The sequence below is a fragment of the Acanthaster planci genome, linkage group LG12 (genome assembly GCF_054643075.1).
Source record: "Acanthaster planci isolate LZ-2023a linkage group LG12, COTS_SCS, whole genome shotgun sequence".
NCBI lineage: Eukaryota > Metazoa > Echinodermata > Asteroidea > Valvatida > Acanthasteridae > Acanthaster > Acanthaster planci.
The window spans coordinates 3,462,747-3,484,577 of record NC_141788.1 but is presented as its reverse complement, the minus strand read 5'-3'; the positions used below and the strand labels follow the sequence as shown (position 1 = coordinate 3,484,577).

General features: G+C 42.2%; 2 protein-coding genes across 3 annotated transcripts in view; one reads left to right on the top strand and one right to left on the bottom strand.

The window, feature by feature from the left end:
- fbxw9 (F-box and WD repeat domain containing 9) overlaps positions 1-4,091 on the top strand; it is a 12,081-nt gene extending 7,990 nt beyond the window's left edge. The window contains exons 9-10 of the mRNA XM_022231676.2: positions 302-391; positions 1,020-4,091. Coding sequence (XP_022087368.2) covers positions 302-391; positions 1,020-1,169 — 240 coding nt within the window. The 3' untranslated portion in view covers positions 1,170-4,091. The remainder of the gene's footprint in view (positions 1-301; positions 392-1,019) is intronic.
- Positions 3,657-21,831, bottom strand: LOC110977399 (post-GPI attachment to proteins factor 6-like). Of its 2 annotated transcripts, XM_022231486.2 has the most exons (13): positions 21,596-21,831; positions 20,461-20,629; positions 19,890-20,097; positions 17,558-17,700; positions 16,039-16,328; positions 13,990-14,438; positions 13,263-13,468; positions 12,686-12,825; positions 11,385-11,563; positions 10,823-10,976; positions 10,503-10,603; positions 9,603-9,807; positions 3,657-5,419 (listed from the first exon to the last, which is right to left on the bottom strand). In XM_022231486.2, the coding sequence occupies exons 1-13, from the start codon at positions 21,669-21,671 to the stop codon at positions 5,334-5,336; spliced, it is 2,406 nt and encodes an 801-aa protein (XP_022087178.2). In that variant the 5' UTR covers positions 21,672-21,831; the 3' UTR covers positions 3,657-5,333. The 2 variants fall into 2 exon arrangements, with proteins under 2 accessions (XP_022087178.2, XP_022087176.2); XM_022231484.2 differs by lacking the exon at positions 3,657-5,419 and having other exon boundaries at positions 6,461-9,807.

Genomic DNA, 21,831 nt, shown 5'->3' with positions numbered 1-21,831 from the left:
AAAAAAAGGTTTGTTGTTTTCCTGGTTCCAAGTACTGTGATTTTTCTCAGAGGCAGTAGTAACGAGCATTTGTGCAAGAACATCAATTTGTATTCATTTAGAGTTGACGACTCTGACATTTTAGAGAAGTATTTCTTTGACATAGTCCATGCTGACTTTGATCAGTGTGTTGACCTTTTTTGGTAAGGATGTGTGAAGTCAATGACAATATATTCACACTGAAGCTTGTTCAGTAAGTTATGTGTGTAGATTGTTCAGTTTTCCTGTGAGTTGGTAATGGATGACACTTTGGTTCTTACAGACATACGACGTCGGGCATACGAGCAAAGTAACTGGTATCCTGCACAACTTGGGAGCCGTCATAACCTGTTCAGTAGATAACAGTATCAAGGTGGGTACATGCTTTCGGGTGAGTAGATTTCAGGATGGGCAGCTAGGCAGACTGACCTATTGAGTTCTGATGTAATTGCAAACAAGTGCATTGCAAACAAGTGGAATTCGTAAGACTTGAAGGTTTTCATGGTGAAAGAACTATACGAGTAAAACGATTGCGATCACACCATGGATCAATCTCTTTCTTGAGTATGTGTGGTTCTAAGAAGAACTGGAGAATAACTCGACGTTTTGAACAGTGTACTCCGTCCGTCTTTAGGAGACTGCAGGATTCTGACTGGGAGTGGAGCTTATATGGTGAAGAGAGGGATCTAGCTATTCCCCGGTTCTTCTCAGAACCACACATACTCAAGAAAGAGATTGGGCCATGGTGTAACCGCAGTCGTTTTACTCATGTGGAATTCTTGTTTTTAAATTTAACAGTTAGGATTAGTTGATCAAAATCAATGCTTCCACCGAAGAAAGTGTTAGGGAGCCATCCAATTCCCAGCTGTGAACATCTCATGCAGAAATCGGCTTTGGCAAGACTTTTCTTAAACCTCCATTCTGAACTTATGAAATAATCATGGGACTGGAAATTTGCTTTTTGCGCTTTGGAACATTGCATATTTTCTGATTCCTCTCAGATTCATGAGCCAAATCATGATCCCTCCACCATCCACACCATCGAGCACACATCGTCGATTTCCTCCATCCACTTGAAGAACGACATCCTGGCGGCAGGCGGCAGTGACCTGTGCGTCAACATCTGGAGGCCGGCACCAGACGAAGACTGAAAATGATCCCACTCTGGCTAAGCAGCGGAATGAGACAGCAGTACTTAGCTGACGTGTCTGTCTAGGTCTCAGTTGGCCTTCCGTGGTATTTACACAACCCTTGGCTTTCATGTATATTGTCAGGGATGCATGCCAGTTTTCAGGCAAAAGCTGGATTTCAGGTTTTTTCATTTCCAATGATTGGTCTACTCTCAGGCCATGAGCAACGTATGTTTAGGTTTCTCTGGCCGTATTTTCAGGCTCGGGACTAGGAACTTATGTAGTGGCATCCCTGTATTGTGGCCTTGAAGTTGTCAAAAAGAGAGAATTACTCTTAAGACTGGTTCGTAAGCAGCATGACGCAAATGTGAATTTGTGATGTCGCATCCACTTTCATGTACATGTAGCTCATTTCATCATCGGTAGAGAGGCAAGCATTTACAATTAGCGGTTGATTCTTGGGTATTATATGGGCAGTGTGTCTTCTGCCTGCTCAATTTGGACAGTTCACTGGTAGTCCACCGTGGAATTAGTTTGGCAAGAGGCTGTGAGTTTTACCAACACAGCCGATGTTAACAAAGTATTCGAGGGGACACTTCATGCATGAGATGCTGAGTTCCAAGAAAACATCTCACAGTCTGTTGAAAGAACTATCACAGTGTCAGAGCTGCCGGAAAACTCTAAAAAGCCGTGTGTTGTGTCTCTGCGCATGATCTCTGTATGCTAGCAGAACTCGGGTAGCATTTGTTCTCTGCAGATGATACAACTGTCTTTTGTCACACATGGCAGAAATTTACAGGCGTGTTGGATATTTGGCAACGGCATCAATGACAAAAGACTATGGTAAAATTGACCGGGCCCGTGAACTTTCTGCCTATGCAGCTGGTCATGAGTGAATTTCGTGTAAGTTACCTCGTGTGTGGCATGCTTGGTGTGAAATGTCGGTGTTGTGATTGGCTTAACAACCAGCTGTATACTTAGCACAGTACTGTTCTTGGCAAATGCATGTGTTGTGATACGTGCGCTTGGTGTACATCTACATTCCAGTCTTAGCTCATTGCAGATAATGTAAGTGCTGGTTTTTGTAAACCCAATTTTTTGTGCCGGGTAATAACGTTAATTTTCGTAATTGCATTTTGCTCTCCACTATTTTGTGATCACATGACACATTACGCAATAAAAGGGGGGCCAGCCATGTTTTTAGTGTTTCCCCTTTGGTTTTAATTTTCTATATTTCAACACCCAAAAACTGTTTATGGGTAATTCCAGAAATTAGGGGTCCAAAAGCATGACATGTTCATGTCCCTGTTACATCTGACCTTTGTTATTTGACATGGAAATATCACGGAAATTGATTTCAAACTATTACTATTTGTTTGGCAGGTAATTTACATTAATTCATCACTCTCGGAAATTACAAATGTGTTCTGAACTTACACAATCATATGTCAGATGTGACAGGGACACCAAAAAAATGGACCCCAAATTTCTGGAATTACCCTGATACTTCTGAGTCAGCATGCAGGCTGTAGTTTGAATGAAACAGTAGAGCAGGGTATGTTCTTGTGAAGTTGTCATTCCCTTGTCCGATCAGAACTGGACAGAACCAAATTTATTCATCAGTTTTGACATTACAATGGACATTGGTTTTATTCCAAAATAGGAATCGCTTCCTTATCCCAAAAAAGTTATCCACACACAAAGAACAGGTTGTTCAGTGCCCACAGCATCACAGAAATGTGAAATCATCTCTGCAAATGTGACAGTAATGGACTAGCCTCCTGTACTGTGCCTTGAGCTCTATTTTCTTTGCTTCAGACCTGTCAAGGAGAAAGAAATTCTTCAATTGGCTCTCAAAACCCATAACTTCATATTTACTCAAAATGCCCTAGCTTTACATAACAGAGGGTGCTGAAGTCAGAAACATTGGATGAAATATGTGGATTGGCAAAGTAGACTTTGAATGTTAGGGGAGTATTTGATAATATTGTATTCATGTAGACCCTTCCTTTGTTTACAAATGCTGATCCCCAAGTTTGTTTGGGTTGCCAAAGTTTTCAGAAATTTCACTCATGATTGGTTAAGCTCTTAGCGCCAAATGCCCATTCACTCCATTAGTGTCAGCGCAGGAGGTATTTCCATTTGCATGTAGTAGGGTTATTTATTATGCAGTTTTTAGCAGCCAAGTGAGATTTTAATACCTGTGTGGATTATTATTATTATTTGGTTAAAGGACCAGACAAAGTTTGCCTACCACCCAGCTGTGTGGCTAAAGGGGGGGGATCGTGCACCCCCATGAAAAGTTGTTGCCCCCTCCCACTTGCCTTTCAGAAACAGTACACATGTATATCCTGATGATATCAAGATTATGTACATGTATATGTTCAACATCCAGTCAGCCCCTCCCCCCACTTTAGCTTTGCAGGGAATGTAATTTTATCAGTGTGCTTTTTGCAATCAGGGCATAAGCATTTTTTAAGTATAAAGTTTGGGCTCACACTTTCAATATTATATTTGGAATTGTTATTTATTTCAATGAAGTCTTAAATACAAGAACATAAAATCAATTTGTGTGACATGCCACTGGTATTGCAAGTTTTTTCTCTAATTTACAGGTTCTGTCAATTCCTGGTATGGAAGGAACTTGCAGATAATTCTCTCATTCATACATTTGTTACAAAGTGATTGTGAAACTAAGGGTAGTTACAATTTCAAAATTCTTGCATAAACCTAAATTTTCTTTAAGTAAGTAAGTATGCTGTTGGGTAATACCAGCATAGCACAGACGGTTGTTCCAAAAGTGTGTCCTGTTAAAAAAAGTGTCATTATTTTATGTTTGCAGATGTCTGTGGAAAGTTTATATTGAATATTTTAAATCAAGTGTTATTTGTGAATGTACATATAGTGCCACTTGTCAATAAATAAAATGTATTATGCATGAAACCGACCACAAAACTTGTCCAGTTACTTCTTAGGTTTCTGTCCCTTGTTCAAGACAAACCAGAAAGTACACGTACTTGTGAAGATCCAGATAAGGTGCATGTAATGCACTCAAATTGACAGAAATTACACTTTCTGTAATGATATCTAGCAATCAGTTGAATTTTATTTTGAAGCATTCTTACAGCAAAACTATGACAGAATTTACCAAATATAAATACTTTAAAGACACCGACCAATAAGAATTGCACAATCAAGATGGTCCAAGAAGTTGCTGTACTCCCTTTTCCTTCCTCATCCCCAACCCCAGCTCAATTAAAACGTTTACCCAAGTGACATTTCAACCCCAAAAAACAGTTGAAATCCAATCACACTTTCCCAAACATCTTCCCATTCCCCCAATACGCACTTATTAAAATGTGATTTTCAGAATGGCAACTTTATACAAATATACTCTTTAAGATATATCTGATATTTGATAAATAAATACCACATGCATGTGGCTGTTAATGATGATACAGAGGTTCTGCATGGCAGCCATCTTTCCGGTAACTGCTTCTGTCCTGGAGGGATAGTACAAAAGGTCTATTCGTCTGTATCCCTGTGGAACAAAAGCCCTCCTCACCAGAAAAATGGCTGCCGTGCAGAATCTCTATTGCACTTTGGTTACTGAGCCCACTGCATCTTTCAGAATGAGGCTACCAGGGTGCATTGGCAGAAACAGTAAAACCAGCAAACTCCACATGATACATTGTTGACCCAAAGTGAAACGGAACCTCTGTCAGGCATTACAACAATACCTATATGCATGAAAATAACACTATCACACACCAATTCTGAGCACACTACTAATTCATCTATACATAAGTAGGTAGATTTATATGTGTATTAATTCATAGTGATATATCTAATAAGTATGACTGGCGAACAGGTCCTTGTGTAACACAAGTGTAAAGCATTATTCCAGGTTCCACAAGCGTGAGTTGAATAAGGAGTTTATCTCCACTGCCTTGATGCACAGCTCTGGACTGTTTTGGATAAGAGACAACAGTTGTTTACCCCTGGAGTAGTGCAATCAAGGATTGAACTTGGCGGATTAATATTTATGCACTCACACAACTTTCAGTTTTAAGACGATAAGTACTTTTAGTATTTCATACATGTACTTTTACAAGTTTGGTGCCATATCAGCAGGTGCACCGGTGAGACCTGACAGTGCGTCAGGCAACATGTGACCTCTGGTTGTTACTGGAAGTCCATATCTATCTCGCGTACGTACGCAGCACTGTCCTCAGCGGGCACGATGCTCTCAGTGCTTTCCTCTTTGACCCCTGAAAAGTTAACCAACAACACAACACTGAGAAAACGGCCAGCCTCCAACAAAACTGCACAATCCCCGAGTCAGAAAGCCTGGCAAACCAAAGCAGAGAGCACTTTTTTCTCTCTCTTTTGTGACCAGCCCAGCATCCAAGCTTGCTCCCCACCAATGGATCTACAATTCAATTTTGTTAAACAACTGTGACATAACATCTTCCTGTCGGCAAATCAAATCCTCAGTCTGTGCAGCATTTGTGCTCGAAATGAGGTAATCAAACAGAGATGTCTAAAGTACATTCTGTTATTTCAGCCTGGGATTTCAGGTATGCAGAAGTTTGCATGCATAAATGGTGCCAATAATTTCAGGCGTACATTGGAAAAAGCCTGAATTCAGGATGCTGCATGTACAACTTGCATCCCTGATCACAGTGTACCAGGCAAGATATGAGACAGAGGGCTACCCCCCTTACCTGTCCAATCCCTACACACACTCTAGACAATTGTTACCTAACACATCCCCCCTAGAAGTCTGTAAAGAATTCCTGAGATTCCGATCAAACAATGACCACTGAACACAAATACGGAGGGGTTCTCTCCAACCCATATCTTGCTTCAAATGGATCACAGTCCGAGGTAAATCAGTATTGTGGTTATTGCCGCTGTATTACACAAAACAATTTTTAACCAGTTAGGTGTGTACCATGGGAATTTTTAACCCTCTGCAAGACGCATGGCACACTGTATTTGCCCTTAATGGCATTCTTCCAAGGGTGTTCAAAATTCCTTGTTCCACACCAACATGATTTAAATCCACAAGTGTAAAGCAATGAAATGGGTGAAATGTGGCTCATCCATAGTAAAGGAAAAGTAATGAAGCAATGGAAATGAACATGCAGACATCTGTGACGCTGCAATGGGCATTTGTCAGTAATCAAGGTTCCTCCTAACTATGCTCACTCAACATGGCCCTATAACCATGGTAATCAGGCTCTGTACCAAAACAAATAAATAACCCAACAAACAGACAAAACAAACTCACAACTGAAAAATGCAACTGTAGGACAGTGAAACCTCGACCAAAATATTTACATTTTTAATAACCAGCTCACATATCAGAGATTTTATACATCATTGACTACACCTGTGCAAAAATATTATTTTTTACACATACAGGATAAGGAAATTTTGAAAACAATTAAATACTAACATAAAGTTTGTGCTCCCCGCATTTTCTCTGTCTAAAATGACTGATAGAAAATAATCACAAAACTTCCAGAATTGCCAGAATAAAGTAACCTTGCAAAATTGTAATAATTGTTATTGGGCACAGAGTTTTTTAAAATTGGCATAAGACGGTTTAAATACAACCCAATTGACATATACTTTAAAATTCAATGTTACCCGGCTTGAACACTAAAATCCTGTTTTTAATCTTATTCTATTCAGTGCTGTAGTCAAGACCTCTTCAGACTGCTGCATGACCCCATGCAACCATCATATGGCCCACACAAGACTTCCTGTCTGAACTCAAGTCATAATTTATTCAACTGAATTGCGAAAAAAGCATTCCTTAGTCAATGTTCACCCAGTGGCTTACTACTTGTCTTGTGACTGATCACGTGAGTGGGTTTTGTGTCTGGTCTCATGATGGTCTCGACTACAACAATAATACAGCCTATGACCTGTATACCTGAGACTGGAAAGTTTCACGTTATTTGTGGCTATGTCCAAATAACATGGCTATGGCTAAGAGTAATACATGCGACAATGGAAGCCACAAGTTGCTGGCTTCATGCATTTTTCACAGATGCATAGCCATCTAGCTAAGTCGTTCAAGTGGCATACATCTATTCAACCTGATGGAGGGGAACTTTTTTAAGCTCTATTTCTAACTTTTAAGAGGAGTTCAGCGCAGGAACTAAATAAAAAGCCCGTAACTGATGTAAAAAATAAAAGCCGACTTTGGCTACTTTGTATAGCTTTTTAAAAATTGTGTAAATATAAGTACCCGTCGCTCTACCAAGCAGGTGGATTTGTGAAACTAATGTTTAAAAGCTGAATGCGGAGGAATAATTCATAGAGACAGAAGTCATTAAGGAGTGCATTCAGGACACGTAACATTTGTAACATTGTGCCAGAAAGGAGACAAATTTATGGAATGACTCATGCGTCCATACTTCGAAAAACTACAGTGATACTGTTTTTAAGCAGAAGTGCTATACCACATGAAAAGTGTGGCAAACCATGACACTATCAAATTTGACTCTAGCTTGGGCAGCACTGAATGATTTGATGTGAAGAAAAAATGGCATCAAACAACTGCTAAATGCACACTGGTACACGACCAAAGCACAAAATATTAAGGCACACATGCAAGATGTAACTGCATTGCAAGACAAATGATGACAGTCAGCCAGAGTTGTGAGCATGGTTTTTTTTTGGTGCTCCATTACACCTCATACATATTTATGAACCAAATGCACCCGTCTCATTGGCTAATTTTCTGATGCATCCTGGAAGTAAAATAGCTACAATTTAGATTTGTGATATACGAATGCTGCGATAGATTAACACTTGGAGAGCCAATAATGTTGTCATTTCACTCACAAGAACACATTATTTGTGATATTTGTCACACGAACATCTTTACAACACATGACTTTCAATGTTGAGTTTGAGAAATTTCCTGAAATCTCAACAATGTCACCCATGATGATAAGACACATTATATGCATGAAGTGTAAGAAGATAAATACAGCATGGTTAACATGTTGGCTGCCGACTACAAGCACACTCTTGGTAACAGGTGTACAGGATTCTGCCACTACGAGTATACTCGTAGGAAATGAAAGGCCATTACATCAGTGTGAACACAATACGCTGCTGGTTGTGTTGGGGACGCACAAGTGTAAAACGCTCATGTTCAAGTAGACATTTAACCCCTTCACTCCGGGAGACGTCGACGGCCGCGCCTTTGTGTAAGGATTAGTGCATACCACACGTACATTCTATTCATCATGCACCTGCAGTTTTCCATGTGGGCCTGCTGCTGGACAGGGCTTGCACACTGGGCATACCGCAGCCCAGCAGTCGCAGTTGAAAGAATCCCGGCGTTAAGGGGTTGTACCTATTAACCATGTGCGCGCATGCATACAACGCTTGGCAAATGGAATGCCCTGTGAAATTATGCGCGGCGGTCAACGTGTTAATGTCACATTGCCAGACGGGACACGCTCGTTCAACGAGCCAGGCCTGTGCTTCACAAGGGCTATGTCATTTGGGAACAAAGCAACACGAGTCGTGCCCGCTGGGACGTTTGTCAGCATGTGGGTCAAGCTTATGGTCCTCTTGATCTGCAGGCACGTATTGATGTTCTGGAATGGCGTCAAATGCATTTCACTTTGAGCATGCGCAGTCTGAATGCCAAACCCGCTCATTTTGCTGAGGAAAGTGTTATCTCAATCAATGGGTGCCAGTATATGGGGTATGTATGAGGGTTGGATAGGACAAGGTGTGTTACCATAGTAACCACTGTATTATTGGAACAAAACTGGCCAATGGCTGGGGGGGATGGAGACAGGTGCCCAAAAAGCTATTTTGCCGCTTATTCTAAAACCACTAAAATGTGTATTTTCAAAGCCCGTCCCCCACTTTTTGGCATGTCGTCCCTCCCCCTTTTCAAATATTAATCCAGTGAGACAACACCAAGAGCATGCAAAGGAACAGCTACTGACTGACATAACCACACTGGAATCGGAAGAGCCAGCCAAGTCTACAAGTCAAGTAATGCCGGCTAAAATATTGCACTCCATTCTGCAATCGTAAATGTGAAACTGTCGCACTGGCAGGTAGACTTCTTCAAAAACTCCACTAAAATTTCAACTTTTTCATTTCTCTGTCCATATGATTAAAAAAATAGAATTAAGAACTATACCCATTTTACTGTACGTAATAGCAAATACATATCCAAGCAGTGACAAACTTTAACTCATACATGTCTTAATGATTATTTGATATGACTGGCACAAACAGTCCCTAAAACCGGTTTTTTAAATGATGGTATGGGTCTAAGCCATACTGATTGGGGTCAAGAGTCCAGAGGTCAGTATCCAGGGTCATCCTGGACGACTAGCTCTGAGTTCAGTGTGTTTATGTCGACCAGTTCGGACATATGAGTGTAGTGTTGCTTGTCATTACGTTCTCTGGGCGGGAGCAGGAACAGCACGCCTATCGCCATGGCAACATGCCAGGCGCTGTGCACGTATTGGTAGTTGTCACTGGTCTCCAGAAAGGCGTAGAGGCAGAGACCGGTGATGATGATGGCAGTACCAGGGAGGATGAACAGCAGCCAGCGCCACTTGGTGGTTGGGTAACACCGGCGACGCTTGTACCAGCGCCTTGCCTGTGGTCCAAATACACACACAAAAAAAAGAGGACACGATGGACGTAGTTAACAATCGGCCGGACGACGGGCCAGGTTGGTAGTTCATATTCAGTGCAGCTAGCTGCTAGGGTCGACCTTAGCTTAGATGCACATACTGAGGCTTTCAAATGGCCTAAATACAAAATACTAAACTAGCTTATCACTCTCAGATTTGACATCAACTAAATTGAGGAGGGGAACTTTTTAACTTCAGTCCTTTCAACAACTGGCCATTTTAAAGGTCATATGCATCATTTTATTCTTCTGCTGTAAGTTTAAGTAATTGATCAATTTGAGGGGCTAGGTTTTTTTACAGGCACCAAAAAAAACAGAAACAAGTGCAGACCAGGCTAATTGTTAGATATGTCAGGAAAAAAATTATGGAAAATTTCATACATGAGCTTTAAGCTCCAAGTATATGCATGACCAGTAATAGATACAGCAACAGACACAAAAAGTGAAGTCTTTTTAAACAAGTGTCTGACCAGACAATCGGAAACGACAGCCAAGTCTTCTCCTCTCAACAATGGCAGAGACCATTGTCTATTTTCCATCAGAGAAGCTATCAAAAAATAGTTCGGCGTTTTTGGGATGTTTGCAAAACAGTGTCCACACTGCCCTTTAACTGCAAACTTCAGAAGTCTTCGACCCTGTTTGTTCCTCCACCAACTCACCCAGGATATAAGCAAGACGCCCATGCCTACTCCCACTGGCACGGCAGCCGCCCACAAGCTAAAACGGTTGTAAGTGGTTCCCAAGGCCAGCCCAAATGCACCTGAAACCACACAAATATAAAATCAACTACAAATGGAAATTCCTAGGTGGATTCCACTAAATTTGTCAAACGCCTGACGGGTCAGCAATCTCGGCCCTTGTTGAACACAAGCATAAATAGTCACTTTATCGCCGAGTCATTTTAAATGCGCTTGACTTAAGCGGCAACTGTCCATCTGAGCACAGAAAAAAGCACGCTACAGAAAACTGCTCGACTTACCTAGGATCTCTAGGGAATGTCGGAGGGACACCGGCAGCCGGGCCATGGCTATCAGCGTCAGAAAGAAGGACATGAACGCTGAGAAGAAGTCACAGAACTGCAAGGTGTTGTAGGACATGATGCAGAGGCTGTCGGCATCGCAGCTGTGGTAAAACTGAAATATAGCAAGTAAAATAATCGTGCTGTGTAATTTGTTACTGTTATCACGAAATAAAAGGCAAGTGTCACGTGGAGACAATTTGTGAAAACTCTGAACCATTTTGGTTTCCAGAACTGACACCTGGAGGTGTGTGTGCACTGAAACCCTCACGTGCTATGCAGTAATTTTGGTTCTCAAAAAGGTAAAAATATCAAGGAAGCGACGAGAAAAACGTTGTAGGGGGTTTAACATGACCTTACATGAAACTGTTACAGACAACTGTTGCAGGTTTACACATCTTTTGGCATATACTTGTTCATACAGCCTTAGAAAGCAATGCTGCCAAGCTGCACCCTTCGCCTACTTAGTGGCCATTTGAAAACCAAAACAAAACACATTGAAAAATGCAACAGTTGCCCTCACCGACGAGAAGAACAGCGTGCAGAAGAACGAGATGGCTGGGACAAAGTGGCGGCGCACCAGAGCCAGGATGAACGGGAAGATGAAGAAGAGGTTACTGAGCGTGAGCAGTAGGACTCTGGTCAGAAAGTAAGCTTGGGACCACGCCTCCGAGTCATCCGTGCATCCCCAGCCTTGGTAGCCTTGGTGAGGAGGCAATACAAAAAAAAGATACCAGTATATTTCGATGTCGGGCATTTGCCAATAAAAACAAGAGGTCGGAAAAGTTACGGGGCCTCAAACTTTGATCCCAGCAGAATCTTCCTCAAGCCTTGTCCTATTTTATATGTACATCTCTAAAAGGAATTGATATCAGAACAGCACAGAAAGGAAACTTTAGCACGTCGGAGCTGTGTTGGAGGTTTTACGAGACCCACATGTATTTTCCGTCACCACAAACATATTTGGGAAATGACTTTTATATCATTTTTCTTTTTAAATGATAGCTGGAAATAATTTTGTGGCAAACTCAGTGCCACGGCCATCTTTGAACAATGTATGCCTTTCTAAAATAACTTGGTGGGTTGACATTTGGGCATATGTAAATGGGCCACTCTTCCTTCAGCTAGAGTCCACTAAGCCATAAAGCTCAACGGATAGAGAACACGTTAAAAGCTTTAAAAGGTTAGATCTCACTGGTTATCAATCCAGCAAGATGGTGAGCACCGGCGCTTCTCAGAGCCAACACCTCCTCCTGAAAAGTTTGCTTCCTATACCTCTCTGTGTACTACTCTGTCATGCAAAGCTTCAAACAACTATACAAAGCAAGAAATGAGACTATGGTGTACCTCCGTACATGTCCAATCGCTATACACACCATAGACTATTGTTACCTAACACATACCCTGGATGTCTCAAAAAGTTCCTCAGATTTCAGTGAAACAATGACCAACACAAAGCGGGGGGGGGGCATTTTCTCCATCTCATATCCTACTTCATATGCAAACAACACTTCCAGGTCTTGCTCTAACATTTGAAGTAAGATATGGGACGGAGAGAACCCCCCCGACTTTGTGTTGGTCATTGTTTGATGGGAATCTCAGGAATTCTTTACAGACTTTCAGGGGGGATGTGTTAGGTAACAATAGTCTAGAGTGTGTATAGGGATTGGACAGGTAAGGGGGGGTACCCCTCCGTCCCATATCTTGCCTGGTATATGCTATAAATTCTTAGTCCAGTGAAAGTTTACAACTGAGTTAAATAATGTTTTTTCACTTGTACTGTTTGGGGGAGGGGACAGGACGGCAGGGGAGGGGGTATTTTACCTCTTGAGCATTTGCAGTAGTAGTACAGAATTCCCATGTCAATGGCACTGTGGCAGGAACCATATTCCCCACAATTATCGATGCATCCGTACAGACCGATGTCCAGAAGGACGTAGGCGGTGTCATTGCAAGGCACAACACTGCGGAAGAGTGGAAGGAAATGAAAATTGTACTGTGCTCACTGAAAGAGAAATGCACATTGTGTTTGAGAGTGCTCAAGGCGCAGCACCTCAGGGCAAAATGTGTGGTCCTCATGGAACCCCCTCCCCATCAACTTTGTGGTGCAGGTATTGGCAAACAACGCCTTACCCTGAACTACCACGCTGCACTCAGTTGGTAAAAAAAGGCAGTGTGAACCCCTTTGACGTACACGGTCAGGGCCGCATTCCACAGTGTTGCTTAATGGCCAATTCTGTGCTAACGTAGCCTCTAATTCTAAGAGACCATTATGAAACAAGACAGCAAAAGCAAGCTTTAAATCCACAAGGAAAAAGTTGCTTAAATTGCTTCCAAAACCGCTGATAAAGTTGAACAATCAGTTTGATTTGATCAGGAGAAATGTGAGAAAATTACTTACCCCGCCCCAGATTTACACCAAGACTCCAACGACAGATACCACACCCCCGGTGCAGGAAATGGTACGATCCAGGGAAATGCAGCATCGGCAGAATGACTGTTGAATGTCAAGCTATCCTCTGGATCACAGGATATATTTGTCCCATTGAGGGGTGGTATGCCACCTTGTCTCAGACACAGGGTGACAAAAGCCTGCCCCGGGAGGTCCTGTAAACCAACCAATTCAAACAGAATTCTTATGGGCGTTTACACCAGCAATTTAAGGAAACTTAAATGATTAATTTGTGGATGTGGGGAATATCGGTCAGGGTTTGACTCTCCATTGGGGGGTAAGTGGCAAGGGGCTCAATTCAGTTGGCTTTCTGGCGGGTTCTAGGGCAAGTCATCTTCTCCCCAAACTTGTGTCTCTCCACCATGGAGTATACAAAGGTGTGGCCTGAGGAACAGGGGTAGTAACTGCCATGGCGTCTTGAGTGGCACAGTTAGCTACGCATGCTGTCTAAATAGTTATTACTGACTTCTTACATTTCATTGTTAAGGGGCAAAAAAATCTGTAAATGGTGAAATTCAATATAAGGTGTGCTTGCTTCAGAGCTTTTAATCCCAGTTATGATCAGCAGGGGTGGCCATGTATGTACAATATCTATGCCACTTCATTGCACGGAAGTCCCATGGCTAGCACTCATGCAGGACAGGAAGCTGGGCAAAGGTGTAAAAATCTAAGGCACCTTCTTGTTGGCGACGTCAGCCTTGATCACTAAGTTGCCTCCGATGTCCTGGGGGAGGTCCAGCTCAAACTTCACGACCACCGGCGTGTCTGGGGACACCGGCAACCCGTCAGTGGCGTTGGGGGTGTTCCAGATGAACTTCTTGAAGGGACTGGCGCCCCCGAGCTGCGCCGAGGACAGGGGCAGCACGGGGGGACACCAGTTGGACAAGACGGGAGGAGGGTGGGGGGACAGAGGGGAGAGGTAGAGTCCCCTCGTGAACGACGCCGGCGGGTAGGATTCGGGTTCCGATTCTTTCTCTTCTGAGGCAGGGTGCAGGAAGGCAGAGCCGTTATCAGAAGGATTCACCGGCGAATAAATGAGACTGGCATTTGAGTTCAACACCAAAGTCCGCAATTCCATGTCCTCGGAGGAAACAGGAAAAACCTGGATGTTTTCTTCCATGCATTCTGCAAACAGAAGACAGAGAATCCTCATATTCCACAAAGAAATAAAAAAACAATGCATTCAGATTTTGCCATATTGCCGGTAGAGAGAACCTGCCAATGGGATTAAATTTCAAAGGTTTAATAATCATTCCCTTTCCAAGACTTTTCCTATATTTTGTGATGAATTTCCATGGGCCCTGTGACTGACCTCAACTGAAACCCCAGTAAAAACAAATTGCTTGAAGATATTTAACCACTTAGTGCTGGGTGACCCTATATGGGCCACATTTTTCGGATCCACACAGCCGGGCGGCCTCATGTGGGGACCAGACTGACTGCTATGAGTCACCATAGGCTGTAATCCTCCTATTGTGAAGTACAATGGCATGAAGTACCGCAGCATTCAAGGCCAGCCTGGCCGACGAACGCGTCGCCCAGCCCGCCCATTGTTTGTCGTTCCTGGCAGGGCTGAGGGCGAATAAAGACGAAATAAAGTAACACCATAATAAATATAACAATGGCGGTTTTTTAAAGCACCCAGCCACACTTCATTGCCTTCTGACTCCCTTTACATGACATGCATTCCTTGGGTGATTTTTTCCTATAAAAGTATGGTGAATACAAATGTCAAAATCATTAAAAAGCGCCCGGCAGCCTGTAATTCAAGAGAATTTTTTACCCGGCATGAAGTGGTTAATTTCTTAATAAGTACCCAATTCTTATGGGTTAACAATTCAAAACTATTGCTTTCATAAGTTTCAGTTTCAACAACAATGGACCATTTACAGTCCATTTCTGAGTTTTTATACCACACCCGAATAACTCGTTGTCACCTGATTGAAGGATCATCAATCAAACGCAGTTGACTTCTTCAGTATATTCAACAGTGCAACAGTTCAATATACCCCAGTCAATGTGCCTTTAACCCTAACAGTCCCGAATGCTATAAAGTACTACTTAGTAGTAAAATGTAGTACTCAGCCCCGTCGCTTGTAAGAGGACATGACATTATTATTCTCTGAAGCCATAAAATACAGTAGAGAAGACAATGTACCATACAGTGCTGTGGCACTATGAATGCATGGTTTCATTGCTCTCTGTATATGTAACAATGGAATAAACCGAGCCAGAAATAGTAATTTGTAGCGCTAGGTCCTTCAGGCTCAGAGTGTTACTTGGTATTTTGTAGTACTGAGTACTCTAAGCCAAACAATGCCCGGTACTGTTAATGTTGAACTAGGCGTGCAGTAGGCAGTGGTGGCTCTTTACACATGCACAGTATGCTGTACAACACCCGTGAAAGGAAGAAGCAACGCACTTAGACATTTCAGCCGCAGCTCAGTATGTGAAAACTACATGTAACACTTTCATGCCAAGCTGAAAGAGTAAAACCGTGATTTGTACACAAAGAGGACATATTCAGGCTGCAGCATGGTATAAACTAATACTAAATATTGAACATTTGAGCAATGGAAAGAATAATCTTTATTCAGTAGCAGATTGTATGTTTGCCCATTGGTAACATTTAATCTGTTCCCTTACAAAGTTACTTTTACTTCTGCACTCATAAATATTCGTTATTTGTAAAATACTGTCCCCTTTTAATAAGCAAATGACTTACTTTGTGTTTCCACCCCTAAACTCAAATTGGCTGAAGTCGGTTCATCCAGCGATGACAAATCAAGACGGACGTAGTACCAAGTGTCTGCCAACGGTTCCCCAAACTGCACTGAACACGACGTGTTGGATTTGCAGAGGACCGGCGGGGTCCTCACACTGGGCAGAGCACCGGGCCCAACTCTTAAGGCCACAGGGCAGGGGTCGCTGACCTCAGTTTGATTGAACTCTGACCCGACCTGACAGTCTTGGTAGGAGAAAGTCAGGTATTTGGTCAAGGGTGAAACGTAGAACCTACAGGAAAATACAGGACAAAGAAAATCTGACTCTGATCAATTCACAACTGAGGATACAAAGCAAATGCAGGACCTGTTAGTGGTTTGAATCAAAGATCATATAGCGCCGAAGGCGCAAGATGGATAACTCTGCCCAAAAGATGTCATTACCATGGGCGCCATTTGAGCAAGCGATACGCCTGCGCAGTTTACAGTAATGCTTGGGCACAGGCTCACCAGGTGCACGTGGCTGCTGCAGCGCCTGCGCCTGTGCATAAATGTGCATTGCGCAGGCATATCGCTTGCTCAAATGGCGCCAAAGCGATTACAACGTTTTACGTGTATTCACGGTGAAGTTCGCCATCTTGTGCCGCTTCGCTTCGATCGTTGGTTTGAATAATTGATAACTTTCACAGTAAGGCATTGTAACTTACTATGATTCATTGGGTCATAGCAACATGAGACTTATCTTTTCAGATACACTTTTAAGACAAAACAACAAATTAAACAAGTTTGAAATTCAGTAATAAGGTAAATTAAGTGAGACCAACATTCATAAGGCCAAACAAACAATTAGTTAATAACAATAATCTGGGGTGGTTGGTTGGGTAAAATATTTTTCTTTTACTCTAAATTTTTATAGTCCAAAAAATTAGGGTCGAATGATGGTCTGTATTGGGGGGGGTGCGTATATTTGTAACAGGTACCAGTACTAAGTCAGTGTCAGATTAATACTGTACATGTGTGCGTCAATATTACACATTAGCACTGTGATTGAGTAGTAAAGCAGCTGATTGTTGAAATACAAACACACAAGAGACGTCCATCTCGTGCAAAAAAAAATTTAAACAATAAAATGTACAGGACGATGTACACAAAATGAGGCTCGGGGCAAGGCGCCATAAGTTTTTATATTTTGATTTGTCAAATAAAAAGATATAGGTTCCGCATGATTTCTAGGTTGGGTCAGGTAACCAGATACACAGCAATTTTTTGGTCTTTTAAGGTAAGATAAGCCTGTGCAGTGTGCATTACCACTTTGTAACAAAAATCTAATCACTTAAATTTCTAATTATAGCTTATGGACTATAATGATGAAACACTATGATCAGGGTTTCATGAGAGCAGGCAACTGTGTTGTTAGACCCAAATCTTCAAATGGGTGAGACATGGTCTATGGGAGTACATGTGTGTACAATCGGGACACGAATACGCAATATTTTTTTCGGGATTTACCGGTACACCCACCTGTACATAGCTGTTGTATAATTTGTTTCTGTCGCCAGTTCTACAGTTGTTCTGGTTTGCGTGCTAAGAGATTTAATATCCTCCGCCTGCCAGTAAGCCACGCCCATCTGGATGAAGTACCGACAGGTGTGACCCCCTAGGCCCTGCACGTGACACAGACAAAACACACCGTGCATTCTTAATCAGGATTCCGGGCTGTTTTCCAGCAATGGATAAAGTCTGCCTAGCCATCCAAAAATGTCTGAGGCTGCCTCTGATGCTTATTTTTGGGTCTGGAAAGAAATACGCCCCCGAGGGAAGTCACCAGCTAGTCCCTTCGGCCTCTTCCCATAAATAATTCCTCAATACCGGTGATTTGCAATGCAGTGAGCCGTAAACAGGCTGCCATGGAAAGGCCTTTTTTCAGTGCATTGTGGGTAATGGTTAACAAATTTTCCTTGCTGGCTGTATCCCCGATGTCTGTTTGTCAGAGAAAAAGATGCGTAGGTGTATTTGGAGTGGCAGTTTTAATTAATCCTTTCTTCTTTCTATCGCATGGAATGTCCCAATATATCAAAAATGTCAGCTGTCCACTGACATGCACTGTTCAAAATGCAAATTTGTTGATGTGCGACCAACTTCCCATGGCAAACATATGTACTAAAGAACTCCTCCAAAATGTCATACCAATTTAACACAAACTAAGATGCCAAAATGAAGTTTGAGTATGAACCGGAAGTTTTAGATTACATCCCTGTTTCCTGCACCCCCCCCATAACACAAAACAACTGTCATTCTAAAGTATCTGGTATTCCCAAACCAGCTTTTGAAAAGGACATCACTTTAACTGTGAATAGAAGTTTACATTAGCATAGAAATAAAAAAAAAATCAATACTACACACTGGTGCACATATCCACACTATTGCCAGGATGTTAAAGCTGCAATGAGAATTTGTGCAGAGTACCAGCTCAACCATGATACCTCATACACATCCACACTCTGAACCTGTGTACAAACATTTAAATGGCAAACCAGTGCCTGCAATGTACATAGACGTACATTATTTTCCGTTAGACTACAAGATGCATGATGTACCACACAGTAAGCCAGCATTCTCAATGTTTTTAACATGAAACAGTTTAGAACAAAAATGTGATCTCCTTATAAAGCTCTGGTAAATGCAATAAGTACGTGTAACTAACACAATTTTTGTTTAATTCAACCAAAAAAGCCAGATCTTAATTCTACAGAATTTCTGATGGGACTTGGAATTACAAATCGTATAAAAACCCAACAAACCACGGTACCAAAAAAGCCTACAGTCCACGGCAATGAAATAGAGTTTACACGACCAATCTCAAGTATGCCCACAACACGTTCAATGCCGTGCTAAGAACAGTCCATGGAGAGAGTGGAATTTGACCCTGTTTGATTTGCCGTGTCTATCGCCGCTAGGCGTGGCATCGAACTTGTGCAAACATTGAACCAACAATACACACATTAGGATTTGAAGAGGCTGTGGTTCTGCAGTAGATGTACATATGTGGCCTTCCCTTTGTTTTCCATGAAAAGCCAAACTGGGGCAAAAACATGAATCAGACCTTTCATATGGACATAAAAAGCATCATATAAATGACAAGCACAATCAGCAACCAGACTTACATGTTGGGAAAACGATACCCAAACGATGATTTCACCATATTATCTCAGCAAGTACCAGTAATAATCTGCTTTATGTATGTATTCAAACGCAATGTATTTTCAGTTATTACTAATGTCACCTTTTTATAAGTATTTGCATTGTAAAGGTTTTTTCTATTTTGAATATTCAGTGGTGAAAGATCAGTGAAGCAAAAAGGGAAATAATTCCATTATCAGTTGCGACCTTATTTTGTTGTTTTACAGGTGCGCCTAAAGGAAAATGATGCATATGTTCAACAGTGAGGCCTGAAAGTTAGTCTTCCTTCCAGTTTTTCTTCTAGTTTTTGAGGTAAATGATCTTACTGTGACTAAGGGAATAAACCACCAATCAGCCTGCTCCTTTCAGTAGGGGATGAATGCATCCTCAAACCCAGCAAGGTAAACCACCACACAAACAATTACATTTTGTTTTACTTTTGAGGGAATTTGGTACAAAAAGTCAACCATCTGATCTAACGGGAGGCCAATTAGTCGATTGGTTCAATTATTTGAATCAACTCAGCTAATACATGTTCTTAGCATTTCTGCACACCTTCCAATGACACCGTATCACATGAAAACAACTGTAAATGTTATCCAAAGAAACAGAATTCTTTTCTTTTGGGGGACGGGGGGCGGGGGGCAGGGGAGTGGATTTGGATATGCCATACCTGCTGTTCTATTTTGTTGTTATCACCCCTGGGTAAAAACGCCACAAGGTACCAATCACCAGCCGTCGGAGTCCAAAAGGTGATGCGGACAGGTTGGGCAGACGACATGGTGAACAAGTTGAGATTACGCTGGCTCTGGGTGTTGATGTGGGGAGGAAAACTAGTGTTGTAGGGGTTGGTTACAGGTAGGCTCCCTGGCTGCAATGCTCTGAAAACAAACGAATAGAGAATAACCAAGTAAATAAAGTGACATGAACAATTACATTTAAATCAAAAGAGCAGTTCCACATTTAGGCTTGAAATATGTTTGAAAAGCAACAAAACTATTTTTCCTGTGTTGAAGAACTTCTTTCCAAAATAAAATTCTTTCTTGGTGAATTTTTACAATTTTGAAAATCATGCATAAGCTGCGTTGTTAACCTTTCTTCGTCCCCTCCCGTACATGTATCATTTATACACTCGGTAAAGTGGGGGTTTTTTTTAGGTTTTTTAAATTTATTTTTGGTTTTCAAATTTAAGATCCCTCACTGCCAGGCTCCTACAACAAATTTTGTATCTTCACAACACTTACAGGTGAACAGAAGTCTTGGGGCATTCTAATGTGTCCTTCAGCACACTGATGTCCCAATTGGCTGTAGTGCAGTGTGGAGGCATGACAACATGAAACAGAGTCACATCGCCAAACGACCCGTACGCCTTCAAACGGAACGTACCAAACAGCTGCTCTCCATAGCCAGGTTCTGCAATCATATACATGCGATTTATGGGACATTAAATTTGGACCTGGTATCTAGACCAACCCACCCCCTCCCCAAAGTCTCCCCCCACTGCAGAAGACCCACCCACTTTTTAACTGTCCCAAGAAAACAGATCACAGACTGATGGCCAACCAACTGAATTGTGAGGGAACTATAGGTTCAGAATGTACAAACAGTAGTAGCACGATAACTCAGCAGAGGGACCACACTGTTGTTCTTGAATGATGTACCTTCAAAATAGCCCCATAAATGGGGCCCAGATACTGGACTACCTTGGTCATGTCGGTATCTTGAGCCCTACAGTTGTGTCTTGAAGCATCAACAGGGAAGTCAGTATTGTTATTGCTCACACACATATCAGACTAGCTAACAAAAATATCCCTGAAACTAGAGTTTCATATACAGACAGTGATTTCTTCAGAAAACAAACACGTCCGGAAAAGTTCAATTTAGAAGAGAAAAAACACACACGGCTAAAGCAAAGACTGACGTGACGATAGCCGGGGGGCCCAGTTGCGCATTACGCCTACTGTGGGGTCCAACGTCTGCCGCGCTCCCACGAACGGGGCCGGGCGGACATCAGACCCCAGTTCTGGGAGTAGTTGCGCATCAGTAAAGCACAGCCACCACGGACGTATATAAAAAAAACCTGGACTTGCAACGCCTTTGTATGAAAAAGAAGCCAACCAGCGGCCATTTTACCGAGCCGAATACAAAGGCGTGGGTTGGCTCCCTACTATTGACGTCAGGAAGAACAAAGGCGGGCATTACCAGGAAAGCTTTGTATTCGGCTCGGTAAAATGGCTGCGAGTGGATTCAATGATCTCTATAAGCTGATTAAGGGCATTGCGAGTCCAGATTTTATTATACACGTCCGTGACAGCCACAACCTACACACACACAAGGCCGATAGAGAAAACATGATTAAGGAAACCAACAGTTACTTACGTCCATTTATGACATAAAACAATGGCAACAGAATAGTGGCACGAATTAATGACGACAGAAGAGATTGGGTTGACATCGTTACTAAAATGGACAATTCACAAGTATATCTCCTCTATTTCCGTGTGTATACTGACCGCGCCGCCAGCCTGCAATGCGCCCGCGACTCATGTGCTAAAAACAGCGGCTGGAGTTGCGGCTAGCTGCACATGTATGGCTACGACTGGTGGTAACACGCG